Source organism: Peromyscus californicus, unplaced genomic scaffold, assembly GCF_007827085.1.
Source record: "Peromyscus californicus insignis strain IS unplaced genomic scaffold, ASM782708v3 Scaffold_22__1_contigs__length_63687245, whole genome shotgun sequence".
NCBI lineage: Eukaryota > Metazoa > Chordata > Mammalia > Rodentia > Cricetidae > Peromyscus > Peromyscus californicus.
Genome location: NW_026294525.1, coordinates 34,444,918 through 34,459,869, shown reverse-complemented (window position 1 = coordinate 34,459,869; position 14,952 = coordinate 34,444,918). Strand labels below are relative to the sequence as shown.

At 38.2% G+C, this 14,952-nt stretch overlaps 1 protein-coding gene across 1 annotated transcript in view; it reads left to right on the top strand.

Moving 5' to 3' along the window:
- Window positions 1-14,952, top strand: part of Lama2 (laminin subunit alpha 2) — a 571,484-nt gene that overhangs the window by 451,404 nt on the left and 105,128 nt on the right. The window contains exons 38-40 of the mRNA XM_052751249.1: window positions 5,638-5,754; window positions 6,456-6,619; window positions 8,345-8,483. Coding sequence (XP_052607209.1) covers window positions 5,638-5,754; window positions 6,456-6,619; window positions 8,345-8,483 — 420 coding nt within the window. The remainder of the gene's footprint in view (window positions 1-5,637; window positions 5,755-6,455; window positions 6,620-8,344; window positions 8,484-14,952) is intronic.

The window sequence follows — 14,952 nt, the reverse complement described above, 5'->3', positions numbered from 1 at the left end:
TGGCTTTCAAAGTCTCCATTGAGAAATCGGGTGTTATTCTGATGGGTTTGCCTTTATATGTCACTTGGCCTTTTTCCTTTGCTGCTCTTAATATTCTTTCTTTATTCTGTACGTTTAGTTGTTTAACTATTATGTGGCGAGGGGACTTTTTTGGGGGGTCTAGTCTGTTTGGTGTTCTATAAGCTTCTTGTATCTTCATAGGCATTTCCTTCTTTAAGTTGGGAAAGTTTTCTTCTATGATCTTGTTGAATATATTTTCTGTGCCCTTGAGTTGGTATTCTTCTCCTTCTTCGACCCCTATTATTCTTAGGTTTGGTCTTTTCATGGTGTCCCAAATTTCTTGGACATTTTGGTTCATGACTTTGTTGGCTTTAGTGTTTTCTTTGACTGATGAATGTATTTCTTCTACTGTATCTTCAACGCTAGAGATCCTCTCTTCCATCTCTTGCATTCTGTTGATTATACTTGCATCTGAAGTTCCCAATCGTTTTCTCAGATTTTCTATTTCCAGCATTCCCTCTGTTTGTGTCTTCTTCATTTTTTCTATTTCCCTTTTCAGGTCTTGGACTGTTTCCTTCATTTGTTTCATTGATTTTTCTTGATTTTCTCTCAGTATTTTATTGTTTTCTTCCAGGACTTTATTGATTTCTTCTAATTTGTTTGCCCTTTCCTCTAGTTGTTTACAGCGTTCTTCACATTTTTTTGTCTTTTCCTCTACACAAGCCTCTAGCTTCTTCATGATGTCATTCATAAGGCTGTTTTCTTCTGCTTCTTCCAATTTCTGATGCCAATTTCTGATCCTTCCCAGTGGGGCTAGCAGGGAACCTGCCCGGTGGCCAGAACCTGGGGCCGAGTTGGGCAGGTCTTCCCTGGAGTGGCTGGTGCCCAGGGATGGGGTCTGGGGCAAGGAAGGGTACTCACCAGTGTTCCAAAAGGGAAGCCTGGAGCAAGATGGGAGCTGGGGGCCGGCCTCTAAGTCTCAGGAAGAGGCTTGGGGCTCAGGCGGATGGGCGTGGGGGCAGGGCGTGGAGACTGCAGGGTCTGCCAGGGGTCTTGGAGAAGGGGATCCTTCCCGGTGGGGCTAGCAGGGAACCTGCCCGGTGGCCAGAATGTTTCACTTTCTTGCATTAGTGATCCATGTGGCCTTTGTTGAACATTTAAGATCCATACCGTAACACTCTTCCAGAGGAGTCATGAGAAATATATCTTCAATTCTGATTGGATCCTCCGAGCCCCAAATGGCCATCACAAATATAAAAATACTTTTATTAACCAATAAGAACAAAAGAATGTCATAAAGCAAAGAGAAATCAGTATTTTCTCTGATTTCTCTGGAGCTCCAAATCTTCCTTGTTTCAAAGCTAGAATCTATCACCTATTCTGAAAATCAGCCACCTTTAAGACTTGTTTGCTCTCTCTAGATCATCATTTGCTTTAGTACGAAAAAGAACACATTGTGACGCTTATATTGTAGTTGGCTCACTGAACTGACCCAATCAAAACTTTAAACAGATACTCTGTAGTTTACTTAAATGGAAATAGATGTAGCTCTTTGCTGAATACACCAATTGGCATAGTACTTTTTAAAATTATGTATACAATGTTCTGCCTGCATCTATGCCTGCAGGCCAGAAGAGGGCACCGGATTGCATTATAGATAGTTCTGAGCCACCATGTGGTTGCTGAGAATTGAGCCCAAGACCTCTAGAAGAGCAGCCAATGAATGCTCTTAACCTCGGAGCCATCTCTCCAGCCCTGACATAGTATTTTAAGTGACCTTGGTGTATTACTACAAGCAAGTCAAAATGAAAAGAGCACTTTTGAATTTCTGTGTACAGTGTACCTTTATATACATTTATATAAGAGCTAGGGGCTGAGTGGCTATTATGCAAAGAATTCCAGACCCTTGGAAGCAAAGATGTGACTGGGAATCAGTGACACTGGAACTTCTCCTGGGATTTTTGTCAAAAAAGTGGCAATCACAAAAATCAAACACTCCACTGAATCTTCCAGAGACACAGTAGTTCAATGAGCTGTGTCACACACAACACAAGCCATGAGCTTCCCTTTCATTCATTCATTTAAAACCATTCGCTGGGGAAGTTCATAGAGGTGCTAGAGAGACAGTGCTGCATAGGATTGTTTCTATAAGATTCACACTGTAGTGAAGAATATATTCTTGGTTCTAATTAGCAAGTATATGAAATGGTTGGAAGCCGGGACATGTGAGACAATGTACAGAGTAATGGCGTGCTGGTGTATAATGCATGATCTGCAACTGGCACTATGATTCTTTCTTATACATTCTATTCATTGTCCATCACTATGCACAGTTCAGTAGGCTGTGTCTTTTCAGTGGTCCCTGTACATGCATCTGTGATATGTTTATTTCTCTGATGTTCATTCCATAACTGATGTTTTTAGAACCCCCCCCCAAAATCTAACCAAGATGGATCAATATTTATAAAAAATGAAAGTAAAAAAAAAGGAAATCATTTATATATCTATAATTGGTGAAATACTCCCACAGATTAAATTTTAAAGGAGCCTTAAAAGATGACTCAGTTGACAAAATGCCTCCCACACAAGCCTGAGGACCTGAGTTTACATCTCCGGCACTCATATAAAAGCCTTATGAGCCTCTGTCTGTAGCCTCAGTGATGGGAGAGTGCAGAGACAGACAGATCCCTGAGGCTCCTCAGACAGTCAGCACAACCAAATCCTTCAGCTCTGTGTTCAGCGACAGAACTCGTGTCTAACATAAGATGAGAATGATTAAGGAAGACATCTGTGTCAACATACGCACACATACGTATGTGCACATGTGCCTACTTGCAGATAGGCATTTACCTACCTAGACATGTACATACACCATACACAAGAGCCAACACTCAGGTACACACACACATACACACACATGTACACACACACACTCTCACACATACACACATATACACATACACATAAAACACAATCACAAATACACTCACATTCATATACACACATATATACACACTCACACACATAGACAATAATTAAGCTAAGTGAGAACTAGGAACAAAACTATCAATAGAATAGTTAACAATTACACAGCATTTCTTTGTGCCTGGCAGTTAGAAGAACAATCTTTTTTGTCTAATTTCACAGAAGCCTGAGTTCTTGTTACAGAGTTCATTCTGAGTCAGTACTTCTCAGAAAGAATTGAGACGATATATTTCTGACAAGCTTCCTGTTGAGGCTCATGCTGCTGGTGAAGGAACCACACTTTGAGTAGTGGGGAACTATGCAATTTGTAAGAGGCCACATTGCTTGCTCAAAATTTTGTGGGTGTTGTTGTTGTTGTTTGTTTGTTTGTTTGTATGGTTTTTTGTTTGTTTGGTTGGTTGGTTGATTTGGTTTGGTTTGGTTTTTTGAGACAAGGTTTCTCTGTCTAGCTCTGGCTGTCCTGGAATTCACTTTGTAGACCAGGCTGGCCTAGAACTCACTGAGATCCACCTGCCTCTGCCTTCTGAGTGCTGGGATGAAAGGTGTGCGCCACCACCCCCCGGCTTAATTTTGTAGGTTTTTAAGCTGGGATTCACCTCAGAATGGCAGTTGCCTGAATGTGATGTGCTTTACCTAGTATGTACATAATGATTAGGAGAAACTCAAGTGCTTTTTCAGGTTGATAGTCAGGGAACTGGCTATGAGCAGAAAATATAGAGAAACAAAGCCCAAAGGACCAAAGAACATGTGGTAGAGGGAGCTGAAAAGATGTGTGTACTGGGAGCATGGGGAAGTGGTAGGTGATAAAATTAGGAAATGGAGTTATAAAGCTAGCACTCATTCAGTGCAAATAAGAAACATGATTTCTGTAGTCTAAGAGACAGTCCTTTTACAGCTCAGGATCCAAGGCCTGTTAGGTAGATAAGAGTAACACCTTTAAAATTTCTATTGAAGGGGCTGGAGAGATGGCTCAGAGGTTAAGAGCACCGATTGCTCTTCCAAAGGTCCTGAGTTCAATTCCCAGCACCCACATGGTGGCTCACAACCATCTGTAATGAGATCTTGCACCCTCTTCTGTGTACATAATAAATAAATAAATAAAGTAAAAATAAAAAAAAATTTCTATTGAAGTGTATGTGTGTGTAACTGAATGCATGTATGTGTACCACATACATGCAGGAGCCCAAGGAGGTCATATGAGGCATTAGATCCCCTGGAGCTGTAGTTACAGATGGTTGTGAGCCACTGTGTGGATGTTGGGAACTGAACCTTGTCATCTGCAGGAACAGCAAGTGCTCTTAACTGCTAAGTTCTCTCTCCAGCCCTGCCCCAATGTGTTATACTTCTAACTACATTATGTTGTCTGCGATTCCTCAGTTAGTGCCTTAGGTCTTTCTGGCTGCTATCACAAAATACCAGAGCTGTCTAGCTAAAAAAGCAGAATGAATATGTGTCACATAGTCCAAGGGGCAGGGGTAGATAATCCAATATCAAAATATGGGAGAATTGGTGATTGGTGAAGGTCTATTTGTTGGCTCACAAACTCATCTCTTTGCTGTGGCCCTACATGGCGGAAGGGTGAATAAGCTCCCTTGAGTCTCTTTTATAGGAGCACTGACCCCATTTATGGGATTTTAGCTATCTTCTCTCATCACCTCCCAAAGACCCCACCTCCTAATACTGATACATTGGAGTATTGAATTTCAGCATAGAAATCTGATGGAGACAGAAACGCTAAGAACACAGCACTGTAATGACTCAGTTTCCTGCTCATTTCAAGTTGATGAACATGGGCCCTATAGAATCAAAGGCTCATAGGCTGCTCTAAACATCTTTAAAAAACTACATTAATATGAATATAAACTATCATTAGTATTTATTTACATGAAAAATATATAAACATATAAAGGCCAGAGACTAACAATTGATTGCATTAAACATGTAGGGGGAATGAAGGTTGGCAGAATACGAAGGAGTTTGAAGTACCAAGAAAATAATAGGCAAAGGCCAACTCCATGTGAAGGCACAGCAGTAATTCTCTCCCATTGATTTTCCTCATCTAGGCCATGTAGCTTTGAAACAAGCCATAAGTTCCACAGAGAAGTTCTCATCTTATGAAATCATCCGTTAGGTTTATTCTTTTGGGGGACAGTTTCTTTTTCTTGAAAGATAGTCTCTCTAAGTTCCCTTAAAAATCCCGCCTTTTGAATTTTACAGTATTTCCCTAGAGTATAGTTATGCTCACAGTGGAACTATTGCTATGTAGATTCTGGAACTCAATACATTTTTCCAGTTTAATCTGGCACACTAGGTGCTGGTAACACATGCTCAGCACTTGCACTGTAGTTAAGATGGAGGTCCCACTTTGCTTTCGCAAGCCTTTGAATTCTCTAGCAACTATCACATTGCTTTTCTTTGCCTTGATGGCTTTCTCGAATGGGAAGTAGAGATCCCTTGTACATGCTCTATGTTGAAGAATTCTTAAGAGGGTTGAGTGGGAATGTTAAATCGTTGTCATCGAGCCACACTGTCGATATCATACACTTTGTTTGTGAACCTTGTGTTCACACAGCCCAGGGGAAATAGGGACACGCAATAGAGATGGGCTTTCCAGAGATGCTATTGTAATATCTTTTTCTTTGCATGCTGTAGAAAAAGAAGGAGGCTCTGGAAAGTGGCCAACGGCAAATAGAGAACACTTTAAAGGAGGGTAATGACTTACTTGATGAAGCCAACCGACTTGCAGATGGAATCAACTCAGTCATAGATGTGAGTATTGAATAAACCTCAGAATGAAGAGAAAGGAGATGGTGACAGAATTCCTTACCACTTCAGCGACAAAACTCAGTAACAGAAACAAGAGCCTCTATTTGGTTTGTTGTTGTTGTTGTTGTTTTGTGAGAATACGTTATTGTAGTGCAGTGTTGTGGACACACCCATCTATTGGTAACAATCAGGACCTAACATTATGGGAGTACTCACTTATGCAAGCTTATGGGTTGTTGTTGTTCTTTTTTTTCTTTTCTTATTGTGCTGACCGGGTCATTCCTTGTTCCTAGACCAGCACTCACCATCTGTTTTATTAGCTCATACAGCATTAGTTAAAAGAGAAATGAAAATCTGCAAGCAGACCTTTGGTCTACTGTCTCATATGTTACATGGTGATGTGTGGGAATAAGGACACAAAGGATCTAAAAGGTCCCAATGATTGTCACTTGTTCATTTGTTGCTATGAAATAACCTTACAAGAAAAATAGGCCTTTCATGGTGTAAATTGGCTTCGTAACATTCTATGTTTTTCAGTTTAGATGACTGCTTTTATTCTCTGTTTGCTCTGCTAGTAGACTGAAAGTTGTCTAAAGGAAAAGAAAGAGTGAGCATGTGTGATTGCATCTCGTAGAGAAATTAGCAAGTTCAAGGAGGCCTGGATGCACTTGCTCTTAATGCTCTCTCTTCTCTCTCCACTTCAGTATGTCGAAGACATTAAAACTAAGTTGCCACCGATGTCCGAGGAGCTCAGTGACAAAATAGATGACCTCTCCCAGGAAATAAAGGACAGGAAGCTTGCTGAGAAGGTGTTCCAGGCTGAGAGCCATGCGGCTCAGCTGAATGACTCCTCGGCTGTGCTTGACGGGTATGCCATGTGTGGATGGAAATGTCTGCATAGCTTGACGCTCCTCCAAGAGTTTAGACAAGCAGAAAGGGTAGAAAATCACTTTCAAGTCTTGATTTTTGTAATTATGAACAAAAGAGCCGCATGACTTTTCTATGGAAGATCCTAATTAGGAGGATGTAGGCAAAGATTTCCTGGAAAAGCATCAAAAGTCCCAGTTAAAAGTGAATTCAACTATGCCTGGTTAGGAAGTGAACATAGCCTTAGGCTACCCTTACAATATTGTGTTTTGTTCCTTATTAGAAGGCAACCAGGGTTGTCTTATTAGCATTTTAAATAATACACAAACACATTCTGCTGCACATTTTAGTTTTCTATTTCTAACGCAATCTTAGCATTTCTCTGTTTGAAAGTGCCTGTGAATGTGTATCCTCATAAACAGCTTTTCAGTCTCCTCCCTCCCTCCAGTAAGACACTACATGCACTGCTCTAAAGTAACAGTTCAGTGCTGGTGCACACCTAGAACCCCAGCACTTGGGAAGTGGATGCAGGAGGACACAAGTTCAAGGCCAGCTTCAACTGCAGTGTGCTCAAGGCCAGCCTGGTCTGTAAGAAACCCTTTCAAAAATAAAAAGAAATGTAATAAACAACAGCTCACTGTAGCTGGGATTATCATGTGGGCCACAAGAAAGAAAGCTGGAGAACAGGGTTTGCTTAATAATCAGCATTTTAGGTATGGCTGATTTACTTCCTCTATACTTTTGTGACTGGCACAAAAAAAAATCACAAGAGCTATTCATCCTAGGAATAATTTTCCAAAATAAATCTATTTAATATGCACTACATGCAAGTCTGTGTTCTCATCTTTGATAATCATTGATGCAGAAAGAATGATAGAAAACTCAAGCATCCCATGCACAATTAGTTTTTTAACAAACCTTCCCCAATCTAGAGCAAAGAATAGTAGATGAATCAGTGGCCAGTAATCAGCAGATTCCAAATCTCCCATTAGGGATGTGTTAGTCATGATTTGATTTTTTTTTCTATGATCTCTTTATGCTTTCTGGGAAGTGTGCCTACTCTGAAGACATTGTAAAATTCATTTGATTAATGGGATACAAGTGCTCTGGAAACTGGAGTGCGCTTGACAAATAATGGGAAGTACCGTAGCCCTGCACACACTCTCCTGGTCACATGGTTGCAAAGGATTTAGCAGGCTGTCACAGATGTTTAAGATATATGGGGGAGGGAGCAGGGGGCACAGAAGGAATGCTTAATGGGTGAAGATGCTTGCTGCCAAGTCTGAAGACCTGAGTTCAATCCCTAAACCTCACACAGTAGAAAGAGAGAACTGACTCTTTCAAGCTGTGCACATGTGCATATCTGCATTTGTACACACACACACACACACACACACACACACACACATACACACACACACACACACACACACACACACACACACACACACACACATGCACAGAGAGAAAAGGGGAGGGAGGGAAGGAGAGAGAGAAATTAAATCAACGTAAAAAAGTCTTATAAGACATGGTGGCTATATTTCACAGCAAGTCTTGAGGAATATAAGTTTAAATGGGACAATATGACAGGATACAATCAATAGACACATCACTAGGGTTTGGAATTATCCTGCTTACATTGGCCATGATCCCAAAGAAATTGGGTTTTTATGCCGTGGTTGTTCTTTGTTTGAGTGCTAATTCTTTTCTCGGTCTAACCTGACAGAATCCTGGATGAGGCGAAGAACATCTCATTCAATGCCACTACAGCCTTCAGAGCTTACAGCAATATTAAGGACAATATTGATGAAGCTGAGAAAGTTGCCAGAGAAGCCAAAGATCTTGCCCACGAAGCTACACGACTGGTAAGAAGCAGAGAGCATCACGTGCTGAGAATGGAAGTTGAATTATTGTTCATTGTACACTGAACATGTCTCTCATCTTCATCCCCCTCCTCTTCCTCACCCCTAACCTCTCCCGTTTGTCTCCTTTGTTTCCCCAGACAATTTCAACTCAACTTTCATTTCCTAGGTACATGCATGATTTATTTTACTATATAAAATTTAGATACCGAGAACCTGGAAAAACTTAACAATATTTGCCTTTCTGGGACTGGCTTAATTCACTTAATATTATTTCCAGTTGTATCCACTTTCCCCCAAACCACTTAGTTTTATTCTTCTTTGTGGCTGAAAAAAAAAATCCCATTGTGTACAAGTACCATATTTTCTTCATCAGTTCTTCTGTTGAAGTCTATAGCTTAGCTTGTCAAATATTCTTAAAATTAGTTTTCAAACTGAAATGAGACAGGACAAACCTAGCACAATGGAGTAGCTGTCATGAGTCTTTACTGAAAATCTCACCAAAAATCCAGCTTAAGTATTTTCTCCCCATCTGTAACCACACTACCTCCTACTGTCCGAGTTCACAGATCACTGCTCCGTGCCAAGCAGATTCGTGCTGCAACTCACAAAATTAAAATAAGCGAATATAATGCTTGACACAGAGAACTTCAATCACCTTTAGTCCAAATGGCATTGGTTTTGAAAAGCAGCCTGAGCAAAGCACTTCCGCTTTCGATTCCATGGTGTTGGGTTTGACAGACAAGTGCACTTTTCTAAAACACACCAGATCATACGTTTCTGAAATATATAGACATTTTTATGAGCTGGAAAACCTCTATCTTTTGGTCATTGTTCAAAGTATGCATGGAACTAATATTTTAGAGCTTTGGGATTCTAAGTTGTGCGCCTACCTTTAGGATCTTTTTTTTTAATTATTAAGAGATTTTCTATTCATTTTACATACCAACCTCAGATTGCCCCTCTCCTCCCTCCTCCTCCCACCCCCCCCCCCAGCCTTCTCCCCCAACCCACCCCCTATTCCCATCTCCTCCAAGGCAAGGTCTCCCATGGAGAGTTTAGGATCTTTATCTTCAGACATGGTAAAAATTCTTTCACTATATGCAGAGCAACATTGTGTAAACAATTTCTCCAGTAAGTGTCCCTCCGACTGCTCTAGGTGAAGAAATGCCTCATGGGAAATACCTTGCAAAGTACAATGCCTAGAACAATCAGTGAAATCATTTTGCTTCACAGAGAATCTACAACAACATCAATAATTTTGGAGGGAAAACACTTACTGGAGATTTGTAAAAGAAATATGCATAAACTAAGGCTTGCAAGAGGCAAATTGACATTCCCTGGCTTTGATACTGAGCAAAAACATTTTCTTGACCATAAGGGACATCAGAAATAATTATCACATTCTTCTGTGGGAACATTTTTGGTTATAATGAAAACATCATTATGCTGTCCATAATTGCTACACAAAACATTAGTGAGAGCTTGCTCTGGCATGGGCTAAACTAATGCCATATACTATATTTCTCTTTTTATAGATTTAATACATTGTCTTTATTCTTAAGAGTTTCCTATATGCATGCATTTAAATGTGATATTATCCAGCTCCCATTTCTTCCTCCAATCCCATATAATCTTGCCATCAAGTCTCCTCCCTCTTCACCCCTCCTCCTCCTCCTCTTCCTCCTTCTTCTATAACCCAGTACATTCAGTTACTGCTGCCCATATACCTATGGGTATGGAACCATTCAATAAAGTATGGGGAAACCATCAGTTTCTTATTCAAAATAGTGATATAATCACTGTAGATATTGTCCTTACAAAATGATTATTTTTAAATCTAACCTAAATTTTATTCATTTAAATAGGTACTATTATAATTTGAAGAACCTAATTTCTAAGTTCACAATTGTTATCTAAATCATATTTTGTTTGATAAATATTTGCAGCCTCTAGCATAGTGTTTAGCAAGTGGTAGCATGTGTTCGTGATGCATTAATACATTTACACATATTTATAATTTATATTGTTAAAAAATTGTTGTAATTATTTTATCTTTTCTAACATTTTGTGTTAAAGAGCTGTTTAATACTATAATTTACCTATATGAAACCTTCACGGTTATGCTAACATAATATTTTTCACTTCTCCTTATATCTGGCAGGCTAACAACCCCAAACAAATCCCATTCTCCATTATTGTTATTTTTTCTCTTTCTACAGACTACAAAAGTAATGAAATTTTTTAAAATGTGCGTGACAGAGAGAACCAATTATTTATTCAATACCTATCAGGACACGTAAAGAACTGTCCTGGGTAATTTGTTGGAGCAAGTTTCGTGAACAGAAAAGACAGGGCTTTAATCTTAAGAGGTCATTATAATATAGTTTATTTCTTTCAGAAAATTAGCGTATTTGTACAATATTCAATTGACAAGTTGCCTAACAGCCCATAAATCTAAAATCTAATATTACTGTTAGTGCTATATATACCATAAATAACAAAGGAGCACAAGTTTATTATTTACTATGAAAGGAGATGAAGAATAACAGTATGGGAATGAGTAGTCATATGAATTATATCTAGAAAAAAAGAAAATGTTTATGATGAATTACAAAGAAACATCAAAGAAACAAAGTAGATACTTTCGCTAGAGAAAGATCTATTAAAGAAGTAATAAAAGATCCCATTGAAACACGGAAGAAAATGGTGATGAGACAATTTGAGAAAGAAAAAGAAAACATTCAAAATACCATAGGAAGAGAAACAAGTGAATGGTTGAAGTAAGCTCTGGGCATAACGGAGGCAGCATTTTAAAATCAACTTCATTCCTCACAAATCACTGAAATCTATTTATCAACACAGAGAGATAATTAAGAATGGAATTGAAATGAAAATATAAGAAGTTGATTCCTTATAAGCAGACAGAGGCTATATTCAATTTAAGTTTATAATATGCTGTTATTATATCAGAAATAACAGCTACTTATATCAAAACATAATTTCTTTAAATATCAAGATGAAATATTACTTAAGAACTGAGGTATTATGGGGAAAAGTCATATTATATTTATGTTGGTGTTCAACTGAAAGTAAATTATATATTATAAAATATTATATTCATTTTTCTCAGTCCAGTCTTTCTAATCTTAATACATCTCTTTTGATGTGTACAAGCAAAAGGAAAAAGAACTATGTTACTTTTTAGATAAAGGAATATGGAAATCCAGTAATTATTTTTTCTAAAATTAATGTTTTGACTTTGCATCCTATAAACACATCCTAACAGGTGATAGAGATAGCTCAGCAGTTTAGAGCATGTACTGCTCTTCCAGAGGACCCAAGTTCAGTTCCCAGAACCCACATTGGCTCATAACTGCCTCTAACCCTAACTCTAGGGCAACCGATGCCTTCTTCTGGACCTCACAGGTATTGCATTCAACATGCAATTCCCTTACCCACCCCGCCCCTGCAAATAGGCACACAGTTACACACAACTAAAAATACTAGGAATAAACCATGTTTTAAAAGATCCCAACATAATCAAGAATTGATATCTTAAATTTCTATACCATAAGTGAACTTAAAGCCTGTACCATCTGCATTGCAAGTGTATGAATATATAGATTTCACATGCTGTTGGGTCTCATAAATGGTCACATAAAGATGTACAAGTTCATTGACATTGACCTTGTCCTCTACTGCTGCAGAGGTCTCCGGTGCGACATGTACTTATCTAGAGTATACAAAGGTTAATATGCATGAACCCCATAGCCATAGTCTTAAACATAATAGAGTCACCACACTGTCCACATTTTCTCCATCCTCTCTCTAAGGTGATGGAATGTGCTACCTTAGACTCTATAATCTGGAAGTCCTAGTCTTCTCTAGTGATCTTGCTTTGTAAAGATTACTTTTACTTTCCATGGAAACTGAACTGAACTCTCTCTCTCTCTCTCTCTCTCTCTCTCTCTCTCTCTCTCTCTCTCTCTCTCTCTCTCTCTGTCTCTCTCTCTCCCCTTTCTAATTCCTCTTTCTCTTTTTCTCTTCTTTTTTCTCTTCCTCTTCCTCCTCTCTTCCCCCTTTCCCTCCTTCTTCTCCTCCTTCTCCTCCTCCTCTTCCTCTTTCTTTTTCCTTCTCCTCCTCCTCTATATCCACTTTAGTCACTGTCATTGTCAGACTCCCAGTTTCTATCTCTGATTGTCTCTTCGGTTCTCTCTTGTGTGCCCATCCTCAGTGTTGCCTAATACTCTCCTGTCTTGATTCACTCATGTCTTTACTAAGATAAGAGTTAGTATTAGAGATGAGGAAGAATTCATACTGGGTGCATTACTCAGAATTCTCCAAAGAAACAGAATAAGTAGCAGATAAAGATATATAGACAATTGAATGACTGATAGATAATAAGTAGGTAGGCAGACATACAGACAAAGACGAATTTAAGAGAAACAGACCCACATCTGAAAAGTTCCACCACCTGTCTGCTAGAGACCCTGTTGTATATTTCATTTCATGTCACATGTCCCTTCTCCCTTCCCTTATAAGAGGTCATACACAAGGGCAGGAAGCATCGCTTCCTTCAGGCCCTATAGCCCAAGGTCACAGGCAGAGCAAATACCACTTCAGTATTGATTCACATTAACTGTTCTGAGAAATGCAGTATTAGGTATTTGCTCACCATCAGCTCATATGGAATGCAATGGCTCTGATGTCACACTAGGTGATAAGGTGTGCAACCACCATGACATAAGTAACCCTATTTAGAAAAACATTGTAGTGGATCATGACTGGCTGCAGAGAGATATTATAAACAGTTGGCTCATGAAGTTGTGGGATCAGACAAGTGTCAGGTCTACAGGTCAGACCAGCAGTCCAGAGCCCCAGGAAGAAGGCATGCTGTCATCTTGACTCCAAAGGGAGATGGAAAAATCTCTGTAAAGGAAACTCAGTCTTTTCTCTTAACAAAGACCTTTAGCTCCTGTCACAAAGCTACCTACATTATGGAGAGTAATGTGGTTTACAGAAAATCTACTGAATTAAAATTTAATCACAATTTTAAAATAACATTATAGTGACATCTAAACTAGGCTTATACAACTTTTATTGACCCCTTTCACCTGAGGAAGTTTTACATGATCCCAGTTTATAGATGTATAATATGTATATATACACCCATGTATGTATATACACAACTATTTTTTTAAAAAACTATTATTTTACAATAAATATGTTGCACTTTTAGTAAATGATATATATATTATTTTAAAATAAATGTATGATTTACTTTTAGTAAATGTTATATCCATTTTATATATATATACCAATATGATAAATATTTGATATATATCATATATATCATATATATTAAACATACACTTAATAAAAGTAAATCATACATTTATATATATGTATATCAAACATTTACTAAAGGTAAATCATACATTTATTTTAAAATAATAGTCTTATATACATATAATTTTACTATTCATAAAACTAAATAAATTTGCATAATAATGAGGCTTATGCCCTTGTTTATCTTTACATAAACAAATTTGGACTCTATATTTAATATAGCAGAACATAGAAAATCATCAACATTTTCAGAAATAATTAATATTTTTATTTTATAATTGGCAATACTAAGAACACTTCACATAAACTTGTACTCAAAATGGCAAAAGTATGTTTAGTAACTTTTAAGAAATTATTGGAAATTCTGTCCTAGTCCCAAACAAAATTTTATGTAATGACGTTTTTTACAATTCAAGTCAGCAATTCAAACAGCACATTTTATTTATTTATTTATTTATTTATTTATTTATTTATTTATTTATTTATTTATTTTGGTTTTTCGAGACAGGGTTTCTCTGTGCAGCTTTGTGCCTTTCCTGGATCTTGCTCTGTAGACCAGGCTGGCCTCAAACTCACAAAGATCTGCCTGCCTCTACCTCCCAAGTGCTGGGATTGCCACCACCGCCTGGCAAACAGCACATTTTAAAGCCAAGCACTCTAACATAATAAATCAAAGACATAATAATTTGCTACTAACATACTGAAGACAAAATATTAAAACTGTTCCTTTTCTATAAACCATCACATTTCTATACAAGCATAAAACATATGTATAATCAAAACACTACAATTTGTGACCTACAATAGTCTCAAATACGAATGGTGATGTTTCCCTGGTGTAGTGTGGTGTGTCAGAATCCACAGTGCAAAGTGTGCATTATCAGTGTGTTCAGAACCAAGGCTGCAGTAAAGCTGAGCAGTATGGCACCACACAGACACACCTGGGATTCATTTTTACACGATTGACTTTGAATTAAGTTTTGGTCAGTGCACATTCAGAGACCTATTATTGCTGCCAAAGTTTTAGTGGCCCTCACATTGCACAAACCATAGCTTAAGAAGCAGAGATATAGTATTGCTTTGAATCAGAAACTGGGAGGTAGCCATAGCCTAGCACATT